The 24749-nt window shown below is 56.3% G+C and overlaps 1 protein-coding gene across 1 annotated transcript in view; it reads left to right on the top strand.

Moving 5' to 3' along the window:
- Positions 1-24749, top strand: part of NEURL4 (neuralized E3 ubiquitin protein ligase 4) — a 228071-nt gene that overhangs the window by 70500 nt on the left and 132822 nt on the right. The window contains exons 17-19 of the mRNA XM_063950431.1: positions 7874-8032; positions 12114-12293; positions 14306-14399. Of these exons, the coding sequence (XP_063806501.1) occupies positions 7874-8032; positions 12114-12293; positions 14306-14399 (433 nt within the window). The remainder of the gene's footprint in view (positions 1-7873; positions 8033-12113; positions 12294-14305; positions 14400-24749) is intronic.

Genomic DNA, 24749 nt, shown 5'->3' with positions numbered 1-24749 from the left:
ATCCTCACTGCTGCACCCGGATCATCTTCCTCACCAGACGCACTACATCCACCTCTCCTCTCCTACAAGCCCTGCACTGTCTCCCTGACACATACCTCTCTCCTCTCCAATCTCTCCTCATTGCTGCACCCGGATCATCTTCCTCACCAGACGCACTACATCCACCTCTCCTCTGCTACAAGCCCTGCACTGTCTCCCTGACACATACCTCTCTCCTCTCCAATCTATCCTCACTGCTGCACCCGGATCATCTTCCTCTCCAGACGCACTACATCCACCTCTCCTCTCCTACAAGCCCTGCACTGTCTCCCTGACACATACCTCTCTCCTCTACAATCTATCCTCACTGCTGCACCCGGCTCATCTTCCTCACCAGACGCACTACATCCACCTCTCCTCTCCTACAAGCCCTGCACTGTCTCCCTGACACATACCTCTCTCCTCTCCAATCTATCCTCACTGCTGCACCCGGATCATCTTCCTCACCAGACGCACTACATCCACCTCTCCTCTCCTACAAGCCCTGCACTGTCTCCCTGACACATACCTCTCTCCTCTCCAATCTATCCTCACTGCTGCACCCGGATCATCTTCCTCACCAGACGCACTACATCCACCTCTCCTCTCCTACAAGCCCCTCACTGTCTCCCTGACACATACCTCTCTCCACTCCAACCTATCCTCACTGCTGCACCCGGCTCATCTTCCTCACCAGACGCACTACATCCACCTCTCCTCTCCTACTAGCCCTGCACTGTCTCCCTGACACATACCTCTCTACTCTCCAATCTCTCCTCATTGCTGCACCCGGATCATCTTCCTCACCAGACGCACTACATCCACCTCTCCTCTCCTACAAGCCCTGCACTGTCTCCCTGACACATACCTCTCTCCTCTCCAATCTATCCTCACTGCTGCACCCGGCTCATCTTCCTCTCCAGACGCACTACATCCACCTCTCCTCTCCTACAAGCCCTCACTGTCTCCCTGACACATACCTCTCTCCTCTCCAATCTATCCTCAATGCTGCTGCACCCGGATCATCTTCCTCACCAGACGCACTACATCCACCTCTCCTCTCCTACAAGCCCTGCACTGTCTCCCTGACACATACCTCTCTCCTCTCCAATCTATCCTCACTGCTGCACCCGGCTCATCTTCCTCACCAGACGCACTACATCCACCTCTCCTCTCCTACAAGCCCTGCACTGTCTCCCTGACACATACCTCTCTCCACTCCAACCTATCCTCACTGCTGCACCCAGCTCATCTTCCTCACCAGACGCACTACATCCACCTCTCCTCTCCTACTAGCCCTGCACTGTCTCCCTGACACATACCTCTCTCCACTCCAACCTATCCTCACTGCTGCACCCAGCTCATCTTCCTCACCAGACGCACTACATCCACCTCTCCTCTCCTACTAGCCCTGCACTGTCTCCCTGACACATACCTCTCTCCTCTCCAATCTATCCTCACTGCTGCACCCGGCTCATCTTCCTCACCAGACGCACTACATCCACCTCCCCTCTCCTACAAGCCCTGCACTGTCTCCCTGACACATACCTCTCTCCTCTCCAACCTATCCTCACTGCTGCACCCGGCTCATCTTCCTCACCAGACGCACTACATCCACCTCTCCTCTCCTACAAGCCCTGCACTGTCTTCCTGACAATTACCTCTCTCCTCTCCAATCTATCCTCACTGCTGCACCCGGATCATCTTCCTCACCAGACGCACTACATCCACCTCTCCTCTCCTACAAGCCCCTCACTGTCTCCCTGACACATACCTCTCTCCTCTCCAACCTATCCTCACTGCTGCAGCCCGGATCATCTTCCTCACCAGACGCACTACATCCACCTCTCCTCTCCTACAAGCCCTGCACTGTCTTCCTGACAATTACCTCTCTCCTCTCCAATCTATCCTCAGTGCTGCACCCGGATCATCTTCCTCTCCAGACGCACTACATCCACCTCTCCTCTCCTACTAGCCCTGCACTGTCTCCCTGACACATACCTCTCTCCTCTCCAATCTATCCTCACTGCTGCACCCGGCTCATCTTCCTCACCAGACGCACTACATCCACCTCCCCTCTCCTACAAGCCCTGCACTGTCTCCCTGACACATACCTCTCTCCTCTCCAATCTATCCTCACTGCTGCACCCGGCTCATCTTCCTCACCAGACGCACTACATCCACCTCCCCTCTCCTACAAGCCCTGCACTGTCTCCCTGACACATACCTCTCTCCTCTCCAATCTATCCTCACTGCTGCACCCGGCTCATCTTCCTCACCAGACACACTACATTCACCTCCCCTCTCCTACAAGCCCTGCACTGTCTCCCTGACACATACCTCTCTCCTCTCCAATCTATCCTCACTGCTGCACCCGGCTCATCTTCCTCACCAGACGCACTACATCCACCTCCCCTCTCCTACAAGCCCTGCACTGTCTCCCTGACACATACCTCTCTCCTCTCCAATCTATCCTCACTGCTGCACCCGGATCATCTTCCTCTCCAGACGCACTACATCCACCTCTCCTCTGCTACAAGCCCTGCACTGTCTCCCTGACACATACCTCTCTCCTCTCCAATCTATCCTCACTGCTGCACCCGGATCATCTTCCTCTCCAGACGCACTACATCCACCTCTCCTCTCCTACAAGCCCTGCACTGTCTCCCTGACACATACCTCTCTCCTCTACAATCTATCCTCACTGCTGCACCCGGCTCATCTTCCTCACCAGACGCACTACATCCACCTCTCCTCTCCTACAAGCCCTGCACTGTCTCCCTGACACATACCTCTCTCCTCTCCAATCTATCCTCACTGCTGCACCCGGATCATCTTCCTCACCAGACGCACTACATCCACCTCTCCTCTCCTACAAGCCCTGCACTGTCTCCCTGACACATACCTCTCTCCTCTCCAATCTATCCTCACTGCTGCACCCGGATCATCTTCCTCACCAGACGCACTACATCCACCTCTCCTCTCCTACAAGCCCCTCACTGTCTCCCTGACACATACCTCTCTCCACTCCAACCTATCCTCACTGCTGCACCCGGCTCATCTTCCTCACCAGACGCACTACATCCACCTCTCCTCTCCTACTAGCCCTGCACTGTCTCCCTGACACATACCTCTCTACTCTCCAATCTCTCCTCATTGCTGCACCCGGATCATCTTCCTCACCAGACGCACTACATCCACCTCTCCTCTCCTACAAGCCCTGCACTGTCTCCCTGACACATACCTCTCTCCTCTCCAATCTATCCTCACTGCTGCACCCGGCTCATCTTCCTCTCCAGACGCACTACATCCACCTCTCCTCTCCTACAAGCCCTCACTGTCTCCCTGACACATACCTCTCTCCTCTCCAATCTATCCTCAATGCTGCTGCACCCGGATCATCTTCCTCACCAGACGCACTACATCCACCTCTCCTCTCCTACAAGCCCTGCACTGTCTCCCTGACACATACCTCTCTCCTCTCCAATCTATCCTCACTGCTGCACCCGGCTCATCTTCCTCACCAGACGCACTACATCCACCTCTCCTCTCCTACAAGCCCTGCACTGTCTCCCTGACACATACCTCTCTCCACTCCAACCTATCCTCACTGCTGCACCCAGCTCATCTTCCTCACCAGACGCACTACATCCACCTCTCCTCTCCTACTAGCCCTGCACTGTCTCCCTGACACATACCTCTCTCCACTCCAACCTATCCTCACTGCTGCACCCAGCTCATCTTCCTCACCAGACGCACTACATCCACCTCTCCTCTCCTACTAGCCCTGCACTGTCTCCCTGACACATACCTCTCTCCTCTCCAATCTATCCTCACTGCTGCACCCGGCTTATCTTCCTCACCAGACGCACTACATCCACCTCCCCTCTCCTACAAGCCCTGCACTGTCTCCCTGACACATACCTCTCTCCTCTCCAACCTATCCTCACTGCTGCACCCGGCTCATCTTCCTCACCAGACGCACTACATCCACCTCTCCTCTCCTACAAGCCCTGCACTGTCTTCCTGACAATTACCTCTCTCCTCTCCAATCTATCCTCACTGCTGCACCCGGATCATCTTCCTCACCAGACGCACTACATCCACCTCTCCTCTCCTACAAGCCCCTCACTGTCTCCCTGACACATACCTCTCTCCTCTCCAACCTATCCTCACTGCTGCAGCCCGGATCATCTTCCTCACCAGACGCACTACATCCACCTCTCCTCTCCTACAAGCCCTGCACTGTCTTCCTGACAATTACCTCTCTCCTCTCCAATCTATCCTCAGTGCTGCACCCGGATCATCTTCCTCTCCAGACGCACTACATCCACCTCTCCTCTCCTACTAGCCCTGCACTGTCTCCCTGACACATACCTCTCTCCTCTCCAATCTATCCTCACTGCTGCACCCGGCTCATCTTCCTCACCAGACGCACTACATCCACCTCCCCTCTCCTACAAGCCCTGCACTGTCTCCCTGACACATACCTCTCTCCTCTCCAATCTATCCTCACTGCTGCACCCGGCTCATCTTCCTCACCAGACGCACTACATCCACCTCCCCTCTCCTACAAGCCCTGCACTGTCTCCCTGACACATACCTCTCTCCTCTCCAATCTATCCTCACTGCTGCACCCGGCTCATCTTCCTCACCAGACGCACTACATTCACCTCCCCTCTCCTACAAGCCCTGCACTGTCTCCCTGACACATACCTCTCTCCTCTCCAATCTATCCTCACTGCTGCACCCGGCTCATCTTCCTCACCAGACGCACTACATCCACCTCCCCTCTCCTACAAGCCCTGCACTGTCTCCCTGACACATACCTCTCTCCTCTCCAATCTATCCTCACTGCTGCACCCGGATCATCTTCCTCTCCAGACGCACTACATCCACCTCTCCTCTCCTACAAGCCCTGCACTGTCTTCCTGACAATAACCTCTCTCCTCTCCAATCTATCCTCGCTGCTGCACCCGGATCATCTTCCTCACCAGACGCACTACATCCACCTCTCCTCTCCTACAAGCCCTGCACTGTCTCCCTGATACTTACCTCTCTCCTCTCCAATCTATCCTCGCTGCTGCACCCGGATCATCTTCCTCACCAGACGCACTACATCCACCTCTCCTCTCCTACAAGCCCTGCACTGTCTCCCTGATACTTACCTCTCTCCTCTCCAATCTATCATCACTGCTGCACCCGGCTCATCTTCCTTACCAGACGCACTACATCCACCTCTCCTCTCCTACAAGCCCTGCACTGTCTCCCTCACACGTACCTCTCTCCTCTCCAATCTATCCTCACTGCTGCACCCGGATCATCTTCCTCACCAGACGCACTACATCCACCTCTCCTCTCCTACAAGCCCCTCACTGGTCTCCCTGACACATATCTCTCTCCACTCCAACCTATCCTCACTGCTGCACCCTGATCATCTTCTTCACCAGACGCACTACATCCACCTCTCCTCTCCTCCAAGCCCTGCACTGTCTCCCTCACACGTACCTCTCTCCTCTCCAATCTATCCTCACTGCTGCACCCGGATCATCTTCCTCACCAGACGCACTACATCCACCTCTCCTCTCCTACAAGCCCTGCACTGTCTCCCTGACACATACCTCTCTCCTCTCCAATCTATCCTCACTGCTGCACCCGGCTCATCTTCCTCACCAGACGCACTACATCCACCTCCCTTCTCCTACAAGCCCTGCACTGTCTCCCTGACACACACCTCTCTCCTCTCCAATCTATCCTCACTGCTGCACCCGGATCATCTTCCTCACCAGACGCACTACATCCACCTCTCCTCTCCTACAAGCCCTGCACTGTCTCCCTGACACACACCTCTCTCCTCTCCAATCTATCCTCACTGCTGCACCCGGCTCATCTTCTTCACCAGACGCACTACATCCACCTTTCCTCTCCTACAAGCCCTGCACTGTCTTCCTGACAATTACCTCTCTCCTCTCCAACCTATCCTCACTGCTGCACCCGGATCATCTTCCTCACCAGACGCACTACATCCACCTCTCCTCTCCTACAAGCCCTGCACTGTCTCCCTGACACATACCTCTCTCCTCTCCAATCTATCCTCACTGCTGCACCCGGATCATCTTCCTCTCCAGACGCACTACATCCACCTCTCCTCTCCTACAAGCCCTCACTGTCTCCCTGACACATACCTCTCTCCTCTCCAATCTATCCTCACTGCTGCACCCGGCTCATCTTCTTCACCAGACGCACTACATCCACCTCTCCTCTCCTACAAGCCCTGCACTGTCTCCCTGACACATACCTCTCTCCTCTCCAATCTATCCTCACTGCTGCACCCGGCTCATCTTCCTCACCAGACGCACTACATCCACCTCTCCTCTCCTACAAGCCCTGCACTGTCTTCCTGACAATTACCTCTCTCCTCTCCAACCTATCCTCACTGCTGCACCCGGATCATCTTCCTCACCAGACGCACTACATCCACCTCTCCTCTCCTACAAGCCCTGCACTGTCTCCCTGACACATACCTCTCTCCTCTCCTACAAGCCCCTCACTGGCCTCCTACCCCTTCAGAACACTCACTTACAAAGCCGTCTCCCTCTCCTCTCCCATCTACATCTCTGACCTCTTCTCCCACCCGTCCTCATCGCTCCACAAATACCAGCTGGTTACTTCCTCCCATTCCTGCTCCCTATCACACTCTCCACCCCCTCTGCAAAACTTCTAGCCGTCTCTCATCCCGATCCTCCGTTCCCTTCTCGCTGTCTACCCCACCGGTGTCACCCCTGTCTGCCCCTCCCCTATAAACTGTAAGTTCTCCTGAGCAGGGCCCTCTATTTCTCCCTTTATCGGCGGCTAGCCCCCCTAGTGATTATGTCTGTGTGCTGTATACACCGTGTACTCTTCCTGCGTTGTCTCGTACTGTAAGTCGCTGTTTTCTTGTCATCTGTGCCTCTGCTGCCTCTTGTACATGATCCCTCTCCTGTGCCTCTGCTGCCTCCTGTACATGATCCCTCTCCTGTGCCTCTGCTGCCTCCTGTACATGATCCCTCTCCTGTGCCTCTGCTGCCTCATGTACATAATCCCTCTCCTGTGCCTCTGCTGCTCCCTGTACATCATCCCTCTCCTGTGCCTCTGCTGCCTCCTGTACATAATCCCTCTCCTGTGCCTCTGCTGCCTCCTGTACATGATCCCTCTCCTGTGCCTCTGCTGCCACCTGTACATGATCCCTCTCCTGTGCCTCTGCTGCCTCCTGTACATGATCCCTCTCCTGTGCCTCTGCTGCCACCTGTACATGATCCCTCTCCTGTGCCTCTGCTGCCTCCTGTACATGATCCCTCTCCTGTGCCTCTGCTGCCTCCTGTACATGATCCCTCTCCTGTGCCTCTGCTGCCACCTGTACATGATCCCTCTCCTGTGCCTCTGCTGCCTCCTGTACATGATCCCTCTCCTGTGCCTCTGCTGCCTCCTGTACATGATCCCTCTCCTGTGCCTCTGCTGCCTCCTGTACATGATCCCTCTCCTGTGCCTCTGCTGCCTCCTGTATATAATCTCTCTCCTGTGCCTCTGCTGCCCCCTGTACATGATCCCTCTCCTGTGCCTCTGCTGCCTCCTGTACATGATCCCTCTCCTGTGCCTCTGCTGCCTCCTGTACATGATCTCACTCCTGTGCCTCTGCTGCCTGAGCAGGGCCCTCTATTTCTCCCTTTATCGGCGGCTAGCCCCCCTAGTGATTATGTCTGTGTGCTGTATACACCGTGTACTCTTCCTGCGTTGTCTCGTACTGTAAGTCGCTGTTTTCTTGTCATCTGTTTATGTTGTGTTATACTGATAATAACTGGAGAGCGCTCCCTGCCAGGTGCGCATAGACCAGCTCTCCCCGCGCTGGACCGGCTCCCTCTCCATCGGAGTCTTTGGCGTTTCACCGGAGAGGTTCAATTTCCCCGCCACAGCCACCGCCATCAAGAGGAGTTCCTGGATATTCCAGCGCAGTGCCATGCTATGCAACGGATCCAAGGTACGCCATACGCCAGCCATAAATCGGGGGTTCCTCTGTGCCTCCATACATAATCCCTCCCCTGTGCCTCCATACATAATCCCTCCCCTGTGCCTCCATACATAATCCCTCCCCTGTGCCTCCATACATAATCCCTCCCCTGTGCCTCTGCTGCCTCCTGTACATAATCCCTCCCCTGTGCCTCCATACATAATCCCTCCCCTGTGCCTCCATACATAATCCCTCTCCTGTGCCTCCATACATAATCCCTCCCCTGTGCCTCCATACATAATCCCTCCCCTGTGCCTCCATACATAATCCCTCCCCTGTGCCTCCATACATAATCCCTCCCCTGTGCCTCTGTGCCTCCATACATAATCCCTCCCCTGTGCCTCTGTGCCTCCATACATAATCCCTCTCCTGTGCCTCTGTGCCTCCATACATAATCCCTCCCCTGTGCCTCCATACATAATCCCTCTCCTGTGCCTCTGCTGCCTCCTGTATATAATCCCTCTCCTGTGCCTCTGCTGCCTCCTGTACATGATCCCTCTCCTGTGCCTCTGCTGCCTCCTGTACATGATCTCTCTCCTGTGCCTCTGCTGCCTCCTGTACATGATCCCTCTCCTGTGCCTCTGCTGCCTCCTGTACATGATCTCTCTCCTGTGCCTCTGCTGCCACCTGTACATGATCCCTCTCCTGTGCCTCTGCTGCCTCCATACATTATCCCTCCCCCGTGCCTCTGCTGCCTCCTGTACATGATCCCTCTCCTGTGCCTCTGCTGCCTCCTGTACATGATCCCTCTCCTGTGCCTCTGCTGCCCCCTGTACTTAATCCCTCTCCTGTGCCTCTGCTGCCTCCTGTACATGATCCCTCTCCTGTGCCTCTGCTGCCTCCTGTACATGATCCCTCTCCTGTGCCTCTGCTGCCTCCTGTACATGATCCCTCTCCTGTGCCTCTGCTGCCTCCTGTACATGATCCCTCTCCTGTGCCTCTGCTGCCTCCTGTACATGATCCCTCTCCTGTGCCTCTGCTGCCTCCTGTACATGATCTCTCTCCTGTGCCTCTGCTGCCTCCTGTACATGATCTCTCTCCTGTGCCTCTGCTGCCTCCTGTACATGATCCCTCTCCTCTGCTGCCTCCTGTACATGATCCCTCTCCTGTGCCTCTGCTGCCTCATGTACATAATCCCTCTCCTGTGCCTCTGCTGCTCCCTGTACATAATCCCTCTCCTGTGCCTCTGCTGCCTCCTGTACATAATCCCTCTCCTGTGCCTCTGCTGCCTCCTGTACATGATCCCTCTCCTGTGCCTCTGCTGCCACCTGTACATGATCCCTCTCCTGTGCCTCTGCTGCCTCCTGTACATGATCCCTCTCCTGTGCCTCTGCTGCCACCTGTACATGATCCCTCTCCTGTGCCTCTGCTGCCTCCTGTACATGATCCCTCTCCTGTGCCTCTGCTGCCACCTGTACATGATCCCTCTCCTGTGCCTCTGCTGCCTCCTGTACATGATCCCTCTCCTGTGCCTCTGCTGCCTCCTGTACATGATCCCTCTCCTGTGCCTCTGCTGCCACCTGTACATGATCCCTCTCCTGTGCCTCTGCTGCTTCCTGTACATGATCCCTCTCCTGTGCCTCTGCTGCCTCCTGTACATGATCCCTCTCCTGTGCCTCTGCTGCCACCTGTACATGATCCCTCTCCTGTGCCTCTGCTGCCACCTGTACATGATCCCTCTCCTGTGCCTCTGCTGCCTCCTGTACATGATCCCTCTCCTGTGCCTCTGCTGCCTCCTGTACATGATCCCTCTCCTGTGCCTCTGCTGCCTCCTGTACATGATCCCTCTCCTGTGCCTCTGCTGCCTCCTGTACATGATCCCTCTCCTGTGCCTCTGCTGCCTCCTGTATATAATCTCTCTCCTGTGCCTCTGCTGCCCCCTGTACATGATCCCTCTCCTGTGCCTCTGCTGCCTCCTGTACATGATCCCTCTCCTGTGCCTCTGCTGCCTCCTGTACATGATCTCTCTCCTGTGCCTCTGCTGCCTCCTGTACATGATCCCTCTCCTGTGCCTCTGCTGCCTACTGTACATAATACCTCTCCTGTGCCTCTGCTGCCTCCTGTACATGATCCCTCTCCTGTACCTCTGCTGCCCCCTGTACATGATCTCTCTCCTGTGCCTCTGCTGCCTCCTGTACATGATCTCTCTCCTGTGCCTCTGCTGCCTCCTGTACATGATCCCTCTCCTGTGCCTCTGCTGCCTCCTGTACATGATCCCTCTCCTGTGCCTCTGCTGCCTCCTGTACATGATCCCTCTCCTGTGCCTCTGCTGCCTCCTGTACATGATCCCTCTCCTGTGCCTCTGCTGCCTCCATACATAATCCCTCTCCTGTGCCTCTGCTGCTCCCTGTACATAATCTCTCTCCTGTGCCTCTGCTGCCTCCTTACATAATCCCTCTCCTGTGCTTCTGCTGCCTCCTGTACATAATCCCTCTCCTGTGCCTCTGCTGCCTCCTGTACATGATCCCTCTCCTGTGCCTCTGCTGCCCCCTGTACATGATCCCTCTCCTGTGCCTCTGCTGCCTCCTGTACATGATCCCTCTCCTGTGCCTATGCTGCCTCCTGTACATGATCCCTCTCCTTTGCCTCTGCTGCCCCCTGTACATGATCCCTCTCCTGTGCCTCTGCTGCCTCCTGTACATGATCCCTCTCCTGTGCCTCTGCTGCCTCCTGTACATGATCCCTCTCCTGTGCCTCTGCTGCCACCTGTACATGATCTCTCTCCTGTGCCTCTGCTGCCCCCTGTACATGATCCCTCTCCTGTGCCTCTGCTGCCTCCTGTACATGATCCCTCTCCTGTGCCTCTGCTGCCTCCTGTACATGATCCCTCTCCTGTGCCTCTGCTGCCTCCTGTACATGATCCCTCTCCTGTGCCTCTGCTGCCTCCTGTACATGATCCCTCTCCTGTGCCTCTGCTGCCTCCTGTACATGATCCCTCTCCTGTGCCTCTGCTGCCCCCTGTACATGATCTCTCTCCTGTGCCTCTGCTGCCCCCTGTACATGATCTCTCTCCTGTGCCTCTGCTGCCTCCTGTACATGATCCCTCTCCTGTGCCTCTGCTGCTCCCTGTACATGATCCCTCTCCTGTGCCTCTGCTGCCTCCTGTACATGATCCCTCTCCTGTGCCTCTGCTGCCTCCTGTACATGATCCCTCTCCTGTGCCTCTGCTGCCCCCTGTACATGATCCCTCTCCTGTGCCTCTGCTGCCTCCTGTACATGATCTCTCTCCTGTGCCTCTGCTGCCTCCTGTACATGATCCCTCTCCTGTGCCTCTGCTGCCTCCTGTACATGATCCCTCTCCTGTGCCTCTGCTGCCTCCTGTACATGATCCCTCTCCTGTGCCTCTGCTGCCTCCTGTACATCATCCCTCTCCTGTGCCTCTGCTGCCTCCTGTACATGATCCCTCTCCTGTGCCTCTGCTGCCCCCTGTACATGATCCCTCTCCTGTGCCTCTGCTGCCACCTGTACATGATCCCTCTCCTGTGCCTCTGCTGCCTCCTGTACATGATCTCTCTCCTGTGCCTCTGCTGCCTCCTGTACATGATCCCTCTCCTGTGCCTCTGCTGCCCCCTGTACATGATCCCTCTCCTGTGCCTCTGCTGCCCCCTGTACATGATCCCTCTCCTGTGCCTCTGCTGCCCCCTGTACATGATCCCTCTCCTGTGCCTCTGCTGCCCCCTGTACATGATCCCTCTCCTGTGCCTCTGCTGCCTCCTGTACATGATCCCTCTCCTGTGCCTCTGCTGCCCCCTGTACATGATCTCTCTCCTGTGCCTCTGCTGCTCCCTGTACATGATCTCTCTCCTGTGCCTCTGCTGCACCCTGTACATGATCCCTCTCCTGTGCCTCTGCTGCCCCCTGTACATGATCCCTCTCCTGTGCCTCTGCTGCCTCCTGTACATAATCCCTCTCCTGTGCCTCTGCTGCTCCCTGTACATGATCCCTCTCCTGTGCCTCTGCTGCCCCCTGTACGTCAGCCTAGCCTCGTGCCTCGGATGCCTCGTTCCTCCGTACGTTATGCTTTGTTGTACAGGTCTGTATTATCTCTTAGATCCGGGAATGCTATGGACCTAACCTTGACCTGTGCCCGGAAGGAACGTGTCTCGGTCTTCTGCTGGACGCATCGGGGGGACTGCACTTGTATATTAATGGACTGGATCAGGGTGTAGGAGCGCCGGATCTCCCGGATCTCTGTTACGTCATTGTAGACCTGTATGGACAGTGTGAGCAGGTCAGTGGGTGATGGAGAGTGTCGTCGGCAGTGGGTGATGGAGAGTGTCGTCGGCAGTGGGTGATGGAGAGTGTCGTCGGCAGTGGGTGATGGAGAGTGACGTCGGCAGTGGGTGATGGAGAGTGACGTCGGCAGTGGGTGATGGAGAGTGACGCCGGCAGTGGGTGATGGAGAGTGACGTCGGCAGTGGGTGATGGAGAGTGACGTCGGCAGTGGGTGATGGAGAGTGACGTCGGCAGTGGGTGATGGAGAGTGACGTCGGCAGTGGGTGATGGAGAGTGACGTCGGCAGTGGGTGATGGAGAGTGACGTCGGCAGTGGGTGATGGAGAGTGACGTCGGCAGTGGGTGATGGAGAGTGACGTCGGCAGTGGGTGATGGAGAGTGACGTCGGCAGTGGGTGATGGAGAGTGGCGTCGGCAGTGGGTGATGGTGACGTCGGCAGTGGGTGATGGAGAGTGACGTCGGCAGTGGGTCAGTGGGTGATGGCGAGTGACGTCAGCAGTGACCCCGCTCTGCATGTCAGTGCTTGGAGCGATGGTTATGCTGATGAGTCAGGTGTAGGTCAGGCGCCTGGTGTCTCATCCTGACATTGCCCCTGATATCTGCCTGTGTGCAGGAGGTGACCGCTCCGGCCCGTGCCCTGTCTCATCCTGACATTGCCCCTGATATCTGCCTGTGTGCAGGAGGTGACCGCTCCGGCCCGTGCCCTGTCTCATCCTGACATTGCCGCTGATATCTGCCTGTGTGCAGGAGGTGACCGCTCCGGCCCGTGCCCTGTCTCATCCTGACATTGCCCCTGATATCTGCCTGTGTGCAGGAGGTGACCGCTCCGGCCCGTGCCCTGTCTCCTCCTGACATTGCCCCTGATATCTGCCTGTGTGCAGGAGGTGACCGCTCCGGCCCGTGCCCTGTCTCCTCCTGACATTGCCCCTGATATCTGCCTGTGTGCAGGAGGTGACCGCTCCGGCCCGTGCCTTGTCTCATCCTGACATTGCCCCTGATATCTGCCTGTGTGCAGGAGGTGACCGCTCCGGCCCGTGCCCTGTCTCATCCTGACATTGCCCCTGATATCTGCCTGTGTGCAGGAGGTGACCGCTCCGGCCCGTGCCCTGTCTCATCCTGACATTGCCGCTGATATCTGCCTGTGTGCAGGAGGTGACCGCTCCGGCCCGTGCCCTGTCTCATCCTGACATTGCCCCTGATATCTGCCTGTGTGCAGGAGGTGACCGCTCCGGCCCGTGCCCTGTCTCATCCTGACATTGCCCCTGATATCTGCCTGTGTGCAGGAGGTGACCGCTCCGGCCCGTGCCCTGTCTCCTCCTGACATTGCCCCTGATATCTGCCTGTGTGCAGGAGGTGACCGCTCCGGCCCGTGCCTTGTCTCATCCTGACATTGCCCCTGATATCTGCCTGTGTGCAGGAGGTGACCGCTCCGGCCCGTGCCCTGTCTCATCCTGACATTGCCCCTGATATCTGCCTGTGTGCAGGAGGTGACCGCTCCGGCCCGTGCCCTGTCTCATCCTGACATTGCCCCTGATATGTGCCTGTGTGCAGGAGGTGACCGCTCCGGCCCGTGCCCTGTCTCATCCTAACATTGCCCCCGATATCTGCCTGTGTGCAGGAGGTCCCAGTGACCGCTCCGGCCCGTGCCCTGTCTCATCCTGACATTGCCCCCGATATCTGCCTGTGTGCAGGAGGTGACCGCTCCGGCCCGTGCCCTGTCTCATCCTGACATTGCCGCTGATATCTGCCTGTGTGCAGGAGGTGACCGCTCCGGCCCGTGCCCTGTCTCATCCTGACATTGCCCCTGATATCTGCCTGTGTGCAGGAGGTGACCGCTCCGGCCCGTGCCCTGTCTCATCCTGACATTGCCCCTGATATCTGCCTGTGTGCAGGAGGTGACCGCTCCGGCCCGTGCCCTGTCTCATCCTGACATTGCCCCTGATATCTGCCTGTGTGCAGGAGGTCCCAGTGACCTACCTCGGGATAACCAGGTACTTTCCTTTCCCAGGTGTCCATAGTGACGGGAGAGGTGCAAGGGGCAGAGTCGGAGGGGCACGAGGGTCATCTGCCTGGAGAGAGAGAGAAAGCTGACATGGTGGATGGTAAGTCGCCGGATCCTGTTTTTCCTGATTCATTAATCCCCTGGCCTGGGGCTCTTCTCTATATACAGTATTAATCGCAGAAGGACGACTTTCCAGAGTGACCTGTTTCTTTGGTTTCCGTGTCTGGGTCACCTGATATACAGAATTAACGCTAATGCTCCATAGATTTGCAGTATAATTGGTTTCTGTGTTTTGGAGTTATGTGGAAAACATCTACATGCCATTTATAGTGCATCACCATTGTGCTCTGGAAAATGTGACAGTTGGTGACCTCCCTGTCTCTCTGCTGCTCGCTCCCTGTCTCTCTGCTGCTCGCTCCCTGTCTCTCTGCTGCTCGCTCCCTGTCTCTCTGCTGCTCGCTCCCTGTCTCTCTGCTGCTCGCTCCCTGTCTCTGCTGCTCGCTCCCTGTCTCTCTGCTGCTCGCTCCCCGTCTCTCTGCTGCTCGCTCCCCGTCTCTCTGCTGCTCTCTCCCCGTCTCTCTGCTGCTCTCTCCCCGTCTCTCTGCTGCTCTCTCCCCGTCTCTCTGCTGCTCTCTCCCCGTCTCTCTGCTGCTCGCTCCCCGTCTCCCCGTCTCTCTCTGCTGCTCTCTCCCCGTCTCTCTCTGCTGCTCTCTCCCCGTCTCTCTCTGCTGCTCTCTCCCCGTCTCTCTCTGCTGCTCTCTCCCCGTCTCTCTCTGCTGCTCTCTCCCCGTCTCTCTGCTGCTCGCTCCCCGTCTCTCTGCTGCTCGCTCCCCGTCTCTCTGCTGCTCGCTCCCCGTCTCTCTGCTGCTCGCTCCCCGTCTCTCTGCTGCTCGCTCCCCGTCTCTCTGCTGCTCGCTCCCTTGCTCGCTCCCTGTCCCTCTGCTGCTCGCTCCCTGTCCCTCTGCTGCTCGCTCCCTGTCCCTCTGCTGCTCGCTCCCTGTCCCTCTGCTGCTCGCTCCCTGTCCCTCTGCTGCTCGCTCCCTGTCCCTCTGCTGCTCGCTCCCTGTCCCTCTGCTGCTCGCTCCCTGTCCCTCTGCTGCTCGCTCCCCGTCTCTCTGCTGCTCGCTCCCCGTCTCTCTGCTGCTCGCTCCCCGTCTCTCTGCTGCTCGCTCCCCGTCTCTCTGCTGCTCGCTCCCCGTCTCTCTGCTGCTCGCTCCCCGTCTCTCTGCTGCTCGCTCCCTTGCTTGCTCCCTGTCCCTCTGCTGCTTGCTCCCTGTCCCTCTGCTGCTTGCTCCCTGTCCCTCTGCTGCTTGCTCCCTGTCCCTCTGCTGCTTGCTCCCTGTCCCTCTGCTGCTTGCTTCCTGTCCCTCTGCTGCTTGCTCCCTGTCCCTCTGCTGCTCGCTCCCTGTCCCTCTGCTGCTCGCTCCCTGTCCCTCTGCTGCTCGCTCCCTGTCCCTCTGCTGCTCGCTCCCTGTCTCTCTGCTGCTCGCTCCCTGTCTCTCTGCTGCTCGCTCCCTGTCTCTCTGCTGCTCGCTCCCTGTCTCTCTGCTGCTCGCTCCCTGTCCCTCTGCTGCTCGCTCCCCGTCCCTCTGCTGCTCGCTCCCCGTCCCTCTGCTGCTCGCTCCCTGTCCCTCTGCTGCTCGCTTGCTCCCTGTCCCTCTGCTGCTCGCTTGCTCCCTGTCTCTCTGCTGCTCGCTTGCTCCCTTGTCCCTCTGCTGCTCGCTCCTTGTCCCTTGTCCCTCTGCTGCTCGCTCCCTGCCCCTTGTCCCTCTGCTGCTCGCTCCCTGTCCCTCTGCTGCTCGCTCCCTGTGTCTCTGCTGCTCGCTTGCTCCCTGTCCCTCTGCTGCTTGCTCCCTGTCCCTCTGCTGCTTGCTCCTTGTCCCTCTGCTGCTTGCTCCTTGTCCCTCTGCTGCTTGCTCCTTGTCCCTCTGCTGCTTGCTCCTTGTCCCTCTGCTGCTTGCTCCCTGTCCCTCTGCTGCTTGCTCCTTGTCCCTCTGCTGCTTGCTCCTTGTCCCTCTGCTGCTTGTTTCTTGTCCCTCTGCTGCTTGCTCCCTGCCCCTTGCCCCTCTGCTGCTTGCTCCCTGCCCCTTGTCCCTCTGCTGCTCGCTTCCTGCCCCTTGTCTCTCTGCTGCTCGCTCCCTGTCTCTCTGCTGCTCGCTCCCTGTCTCTCTGCTATCTTCCTCCCTGCTGGTCTTCTTCCCTTTGCCCCTCCCCGCCCGTCCCTGTCCCTCCGCCCCTCTCCCTCACTATGTGCCCGGTGGCAACCTGTATGCTGGGCAGGACATTTTACCACTTTTCACCCCATTTGGAAAAATCTGGCTGTTTAGTTAGCGGTTTGCTGCAAATAACGGTCACATGTTCCAGGTCACCCAGCAGGTCACATGTTCTAGGTCACCCAGCAGGTCACATGTTCTAGGTCACCCAGCAGGTCACATGTTCCAGGTCACCCGGCAGGTCACATGTTCCAGGTCACCCAGCAGGTGCAGAGGAAGAGTTCACCAACTTACCCATTTTCCAGAGCACAATGGTGATGCTTTGTAAATGGCAGGTAGACGTGTTGCCGCATTACTCCAAAACAAAACAACTAATTACAACGCCAGTATTTCTTCTTCGGGATCCATAACGAGTCCACAGGGAATTCCATTAGGTGTAGGTGATGGTGAAAGGACCGGGCACCAAGCAGTTGAGCTTTTGCTGTCCCAAGATGCTTTGGTCCTTCCCCCCCTCCCCTCCCCCATACCCCGCCTCCATGCTCAAGCATCCTCAATTTGAGGAACCGCTCCTTTAAACAGTGGGGGCTGCTTACTTACAAGCTTTTACTTTTATGGTTTCCTTCTTTTTTACCCCCCCCCCCCCCCCCCCAACCCCCCAGGTTTGAGCAGTAGAGCCCGGTGTCCTCCACCCCCGCTGGTGGCCGAAACTCCTGCTAGATAGGTATTTGGGGGAGGGGGGGGGTCAGGTGAGCACAGCTACCGCCGCTATCCCTAGGGACTGCACGCCGGCATCATGTGGCAGGTATGCGGAGTCCCGTGTCTCTAGCGCAGTCCCCCTCATGTACAGTGTGGCCCCCGGTTCATCTTTGGACTCCACTTGACCGCGAGGGCTTAATGTTACTGGTGCAGGCACTACATGCAGGCCAGGGTAACGCCCTCTGTATGTGGCCCCTCCCCCAGCTCAGGGCGCCAGTCCACTGTGGTCTTCCCGCCGCTTCAGAGACCAGAGGCGGCCATCTTCAGCGCAGCGCACAGGCCTCTGGGAACGCTGGGTCCGGTCTCCCGGTATACCTCTCCAGGGAGCTGGGTTATACAGCGCTATATCCTCCCAGCTGCTGCGTAGTTCATTCAGTGCCCCTTGCCGTGTATTTATATTGTATTCTGCGTTCTGTGACCTGTGCGAGCGCTGCTGTCAGCATATAACTATCCCTGTCTTTCCACCCTATTACCCTAAATCCAGGTGTTAAAGGGTCTACATTATTCACCGCGCTTTGGGCTGGTGAAGCTAATCACATTATAGCAGCGTTGCTCGCTGCCTATTACCATACTGTGGGCCTAATTCAGACCTGATCACTCGCTAGCTACTTTTTGCTGCGCTGCGATCAGATAGTCGCCGCCTATAGGGGAGTGTATTTTAGCTTTGCAAGTGTGCGATCGCATGTGCAACCGAGCGCTACAAAAAAACTTTTTGCAGTTTCTGAGTTGCCCAGGACTTACTCAGCCGCTGCGATCACATCAGCCTGTCCGGGCCCGGAATTGACGTCAGACACCCGCCCTGCAAACGCTTGGACACGCCTGCGTTTTTACAAACACTCCCAGAAAACGGTCAGTAGCCACCCACAAACGCCTTCTTCCTGTCATTCTTCTTGCGATCAGCTGTGCGAATGGATTCTTCATTAAACCCATCACACAGCAATGATCCGCTTTGTACCCGTGCAACGCGCCCTGCGCCTGATCGCAGCGCTTCAAAAAACACTAGCGAGCGATCAGGTCTGAATGATCCTCTGTGTGCGATTATTCCCAGCAATAGTGTCTGGCAAAGTCAAGGAGGCTGAGGCACCTCTATTAACCTCGTGAACATCCTGTTCTGTAGGTCTGTCACCTCAGGACAGTGTACAGGACGAGGTATGTGCAGCTTGTTATATCCTATACCCCGACACCCTCAGCCTCTGTGCCGGAACCCCCATGGTTATCTGACCGCCTGGCGACTCCTGCAGTTACTCCCCCTGTCCCGGCCACACCTCCTGCAGTTACTCCCCCTGTCCCGGCCACACCTCCGGCAGTTACTCCCCCTGTCCCGGCCACACCTCCTGCAGTTACTCCCCTGTCCCGGCCACACCTCCTGCAGTTACTCCCCCTGTCCCGGCCACACCTCCTGCAGTTACTCCCCCTGTCCCGGCCACACCTCCTGCAGTTACTCCCCCTGTCCCGGCCACATCTCCTGCAGTTACTCCCCCTGTCCCGGCCACACCTCCTGCAGTTACTCCCCCTGTCCCAGCCACACCTCCTGCAGTTACTCCCCCTGTCCCGGCCACACCTCCTGCAGTTACTCCCCCTGTCCCGGCCACACCTCCGGCAGTTACTCCCCCTGTCCCGGCCACACCTCCTGCAGTTACTCCCCCTGTCCCAGCCACACCTCCTGCAGTTACTCCCCCTGTCCCGGCCACACCTCCTGCAGTTACTCCCCCTGTCCCGGCCACACCTCCGGCAGTTACTCCCCCTGTCCCGGCCACACCTCCTGCAGTTACTCCCCCTGTCCCAGCCACACCTCCTGCAGTTACTCCCCCTGTCCCGGCCACACCTCCTGCAGTTACTCCCCCTGTCCCAGCCACACCTCCTGCAGTTACTCCCCCTGTCCCGGCCACACCTCCTGCAGTTACTCCCCCTGTCCCGGCCACACCTCCTGCAGTTACTCCCCCTGTCCCGGCCACACCTCCTGCAGTTACTCCCCCTGTCCCAGCCACACCTCCTGTAGTTACTCCCCCTGTCCCAGCCACACCTCCTGCAGTTACTCCCCCTGTCCCGGCCACACCTCCTGCAGTTACTCCCCCTGTCCCGGCCACACCTCCTGCAGTTACTCCCCCTGTCCCGGCCACACCTCCGGCTATACCAGTCACAAGCATGAATCCCCCTTGCGTGGACGCGCTCTCTACTTCGGCACAGAGCCTAATGTAAACCTCTATGGCTTTCCCGCAGATGTCACTCACTGGCAGGCCTGTGCCCTTTAGGGCCATTAGGTGTACTGTCTCCTCTCAATCTACACCCATCACAGATTCAGAGGCATCGTCTGGTGAGGAAGGGGGCACTGATGCCTCGCTCATGGAGCTTCCCTCTGAGGGCAAGGAGGCTCACTTGGCACTGGATGTGTCTGCACTTGTAGTAGTGGTCAGATCTATCCTGGAAGGTAGAGGAACCTGCTCCTAAACAAAATAAAACAAAACTCGCAGCTATTGAAACGCCAAAAGGTGCGTAAGGCGGAGTTTCCTAGGTCTGAGCACCTTATGGAGAATCCTCCACTTTACCTATTCCTTCAACGTCTTCCTTAAAGGAGACTACAGATAGAAGGATGGAAACCTGTCTCAAATCTGTCTACTTCCTTACAGGCGCTATAACCAGGCCTATTGTGTCAGACGCCTGGGTGTACACGGTGATTGAGCACTGGGCTGACGCTCTAGAAGGTGGACTTTGCTCTTTTCACAAGAAAGTCTATCGCACAACTCAAAAATCAGTGAAACTGTCTCTTACTTAGGTGAGGCAGCTTTGGACGCTGGTCTCCTATCCTCAAATACGTTGGATACCTCAGTGCTTGCCCGACACATGCTCTGTCTCCGCTAATGGAAAGCGGACATGGATTCTAAGTAGGTCTTGGAATTCTTACCTTTCGCAGGGGATGTCCTGTTCTGAGCAGAATTGGAAAAATTGTGGTTTCTCAGCGGCCGCTAAGATGGCTTTCCTGCCCCCTGCCCAACAAGCTCAACCTCTACTTTTCGTGCCTCTTGCCCACAAGGTAAAGCCAAAGGCCCGTCATTCCCTAGACAAACAACCTCTGCTAAGGTCCAAGCAGGCATGGGCAGCCCCCAACAAAATGTGACGACAAGCCTGCAGCTTGACGGGCCGGCCCTCTCCCTGGGGACCCTAGGGTTGGAGGCAGACTTCTCCAGTTTGCACATTCCCGACGCCAAACTACAACAGATGCCTGGGTGCAAGAAATGGCCTCTCATGGGTATGCTGTCTTCTTCAAGAGATGACCCCCTCAACAATTCTTTTGCACAGGCCCCCCGTCAGACCCCAGCCAGGCTTCAGCCCTACAGGAGGTTATTCAAACCATCCAGCAATCAGCAGTGATAGTTCCAGTCCCATGCTCACAACACTATTCCTGGTGCAGAAACACAATGGGTCTCATCGTCCCATCCTAAACCTCAAATCTCTCAGCATTTTTGTCAGAGTACCCTAGTTCTGTATTGAAACCCTATGCTCCGTTGTTCTAGTGATGGAGCCGGGAAGACTTCACGGTGTCTCTGGACATCCAGGATGCTTCCCTGCATGTCCCTATAGCACCCTTTTATCAACAATACCTGCTGTTTGCCATTCTTCGCCAACATTACCAATTTCAGAGCATTGCCTTTTGGACTTTCCACTGCACTCAGGGTCTTTACCAAAATTACAGATATGTTCTTATTTGGATGACCTGCTACTCCTGGTGGACTCCCCACAGGTCCTACACTGCCATCTCCAGCGGACTATTGCCTTCCTACAACACAGCTGGCTCATCAACTGGAAGACGTCATCCCTGAAGCCTTCAAAACACGATACATCTGGGAGCTTTCCTGGAATCTCTGGTTCAGAAGCTTTTCTTGGTCCCAGTCCAAATATTAACATTACAGCAACAGATACGCCACTTGCTCAGCAGTCATCGTGTGTCCATGCACTTGACCATGCAGTAACTGGGATCCATGGTCTCCACCTTCGACATGGTGGAGTACGCCCAGTTCCACTCCAGGCCCAGTGGATCCTGTCCCGGCGGAACGGACAACCTCGTCTGATCAGGTCCCGGAGGTCTGACTGTCTAACCTGGTGGCTCCGGACGATACACCTGGACAAGGGGCAATCTTTCTGGATTCCCAATTGGATACTGCTGACCGTGGATGCCAGTCTCCGCGGATGGGGCGCAGTAACTGGACAATTCTTTTGTTTTTCATGGTCGTTGGTCCCCAGCAGAAACGTCCTGGAGTTACCAGCTGTCTACAGGGCACTAATTCTGCAATAGGTAGTTCTTCAGGGCAAACCTGTACCAATCCAGTCCGACAACGCCACAGCTGTAGCCTCCCTAAATCCAAAAAATCATGGCAGCACCCACAGTCGATTGGCAATGAAGGAGGTGGCTCACATTCTTCGGTGGCCAAACTGCTACCTTCCAGCCATCTTGGCGGTATTCATACCAGGAATACTAAACTGGGAAGCAGATGTACTCAGCAGTCATGATGTACTCATCAGAGAGTGGTCGCTAAACTCAGAGGCCTTCTAGCTTATGGTACACGGGTAGAGTCAGCCGGGTGTGGACCTCATGGCCTTCAGACACAACCACAACGTTCCAGTCTACGGGTCCGGACAAGAGCTCCCGAAGCAGCCTTCATGAACACCCTGGCAGTGCAGTGGTTCTTCCATCTGCCATATGTCTTTCCTCCGGTTTCTCCTCTTCCGCGGGTTCTTCGAAAATTCAAACAAGGAGGACGCACCAAAATGGTCCAGTTGTCAATGGTTCTCCGATCTACTGGGCCTATCCATAGAGGCTCCCTTTCCACTTCCCCAGTGACCAGTCATTCTGTCTCAGGATCCTTGTCTACTTGGACCTAGCTCATCTCTCTTTGACGGCGTGGCTCTTGAGTCATCCTTCCTATGGATGATAGTATTCTCCGGGTCAGTTGTCCAGACCATGCTTAGAGCGAGGAAGCCAACCTCTGCCCATATCTATTATCTGGTATGGCATACATACCTACAGGGGTACACTACAAGGCACCATACCCCACAGGTTTTTCAGTTTTCCAGGATTCTCCCTTTCCTCCAAGCTAGACTGGCTCTGGGACTTCGCCTGGCAACATTGAAAGTGCCCATCTCTGCACTATTTGGTTGCAACAAAACGTTACTCATCTACAGGATGTTTGTACCTTTCTTCAAGGGGTACTCCGGGTTCAAGCTCCATATTTCCTTCCGGTAGCTCCATGGGTTTTATCAGTGGTCCTTGGAGCCTCTGTTTGAACCTCTGGAATCAGTGGATCTGGAGTAGCTATTGCATCAGCTCGTAGAGTGTCCGATTTGGGAGCGCTCTCCTCTCGCTTCCCTGTTCTTATTTTGCATAGGGACAGGGCTGTTCTCAGGACTAGGCCCAGTTACCTTCCAAAGGTAGTGTCCAGGTTCCATCTTAATGAGGAAATTGTGGTACCAACCTTTTTATCCCTGGACCCTTCGTCTACAGAGGCCTCCCTAGATGTGGTCCGGGGTCTATGTGGATCGTACCAGTTCTCTTAGGAATTCAGACTCCTTCCTCGTCCTCTATTGCATCCATGCGAGTAGTTGGTCAGTCGACAAAGAGACTCTGGCCAGATGGATTCGTATGACCACAACACAAGCGTATACAGGCTAACCTTCTTGTACCAGCTACTGTCTCTGCTCATTCTAGCGTGCAGCACGCCGCGGTACATCTGCAGAACACTTCTGCAAGAGGGGCTACATGGTCCTCTGTCCACACCTTTCTTAAGTTCTATGCCTTTGATACATTTGGACGCCGGATTCTTCTATCATCTCAGTAGCGTCCCCTCCCTTCATAAACTGCTTTGGGACATCTCCTTGGTATCCCCTATGGATCCCAAAGAAAAAAATGAGACGTATGGTAAAACTTATCTTTGTTAGCTGTTTTTCTTTGAGGTCCATAGGGTCCACAGAACGCCAACCCTGATGGACCTGTCTTCATTAGGTTACTCCTCTTGGTCACGGTTCCCTACACCTATCGGAGAAGTGTGTGTTCTTGTGTGTACCATATCTTCCTTCTCTCCTTTCTGGCTCCTGCCTTGGGCTTGTTGACAAAACTGAGGATGCCCGAGCATTGAGGCGGGGTATAGGGATTGTTTTACCATAATTCATATTTCTGCAGCGGGGTACACTGGGGTTCAACAGGGATAACATCGGGGGTGTAGAGTTGGATCTTGATCCGAGGCACCAACAGGCTAAAAGCTTTGACTGTTCCCAAGATGCTCACCGCCGCCTCCTCTATAACCCCGCCTCCGTGCACAGTTGGTGCCTGCAGTGCAGGCAGCTAACAGACAGGGCTGCTCCAGCAGCCCTAAGAAGAGCTTTCAAGTGAAGAACTTCAGAGCCGCAGCACAGGCACTTACTAGTTCTATATGTCATGCTGACACATCATGCTGCGGCTCCTGCACCTCCCTGCGGCGCTGTACACTCCCGCGCCCTGGTTGCCGGGTAACTACAGCGGAGGCTCCGGTTCTCTCATAAGGGCACACACACACTGCCGCTGCTCTCCGGGATCGCGTGGCCGCTGAAAGGAGGAGGTAAGAGGGTCCCCCAGGAGGGACCTGCTGCAAACCGCGTTCCGGCGCGGTCCTTGGGAGGTGGACCGCGCGCGCTGGCGTGGACACTGTGGCCGTGCAGGGACCCCACTATATCCACCAGGGCAAGGGGCACAGGTCGGATTTACTAAAATCCATTTAGTATAGTCCCCGCAGTACCCGGTGGTGAAGTCCAGCAGAGGGGATCTGGTTCTGACCTGTAGCCCCTCCCCCAGCCCCAGGCGCCATTTACTTCAAATGTTCCCGCTCTGGAGCTGCATCTCTCTCTCTCCCTGTCAGCGTTTGGTCGCCATTACACAGAGCTGCGCTGATTCTGGGACTGCTGGGCACTGTCTCCTCTGTAAAGCCGCCTGCCTCATCAGCGCTGTACATTTACAGGACACTAAGTATTCTACATGTCTGCTGACCGTGTTAGTTAAGATCAAGTGCATTACTACAGTGATTTCTCTGACGTCCTAGTGGATGCTGGGGACTCCGTCAGGACCATGGGGATTAGCGGCTCCGCAGGAGACAGGGCACAAAAATAAAGCTTTAGGATCAGGTGGTGTGCACTGGCTCCTCCCCCTATGACCCTCCTCCAAGCCTCGGTTAGGTTTTTGTGCCCGTCCGAGCAGGGTGCAATCTAGGTGGCTCTCCTAAAGAGCTGCTTAGAAAAAGTTTTTAGGTTTTTTATTTTCAGTGAGTCCTGCTGGCAACAGGCTCACTGCATCGAGGGACTTAGGGGAGAGAATTTCAACTCACTTGCGTGCAGGATGGATTGGCTTCTTAGGCTACTGGACACCATTAGCTCCAGAGGGAGTCGGAACACAGGTCTCACCCTGGGGTTCGTCCCGGAGCCGCGCCGCCGACCCCCCTTGCAGATGCCGAAGATGGAAG

Source organism: Pseudophryne corroboree (genome assembly GCF_028390025.1).
Source record: "Pseudophryne corroboree isolate aPseCor3 chromosome 6 unlocalized genomic scaffold, aPseCor3.hap2 SUPER_6_unloc_3, whole genome shotgun sequence".
In the NCBI taxonomy this organism is placed as follows: domain Eukaryota; kingdom Metazoa; phylum Chordata; class Amphibia; order Anura; family Myobatrachidae; genus Pseudophryne; species Pseudophryne corroboree.
Note: the sequence above shows the minus strand (reverse complement) of the source record. Positions and strands in the feature narration are given on the sequence as shown.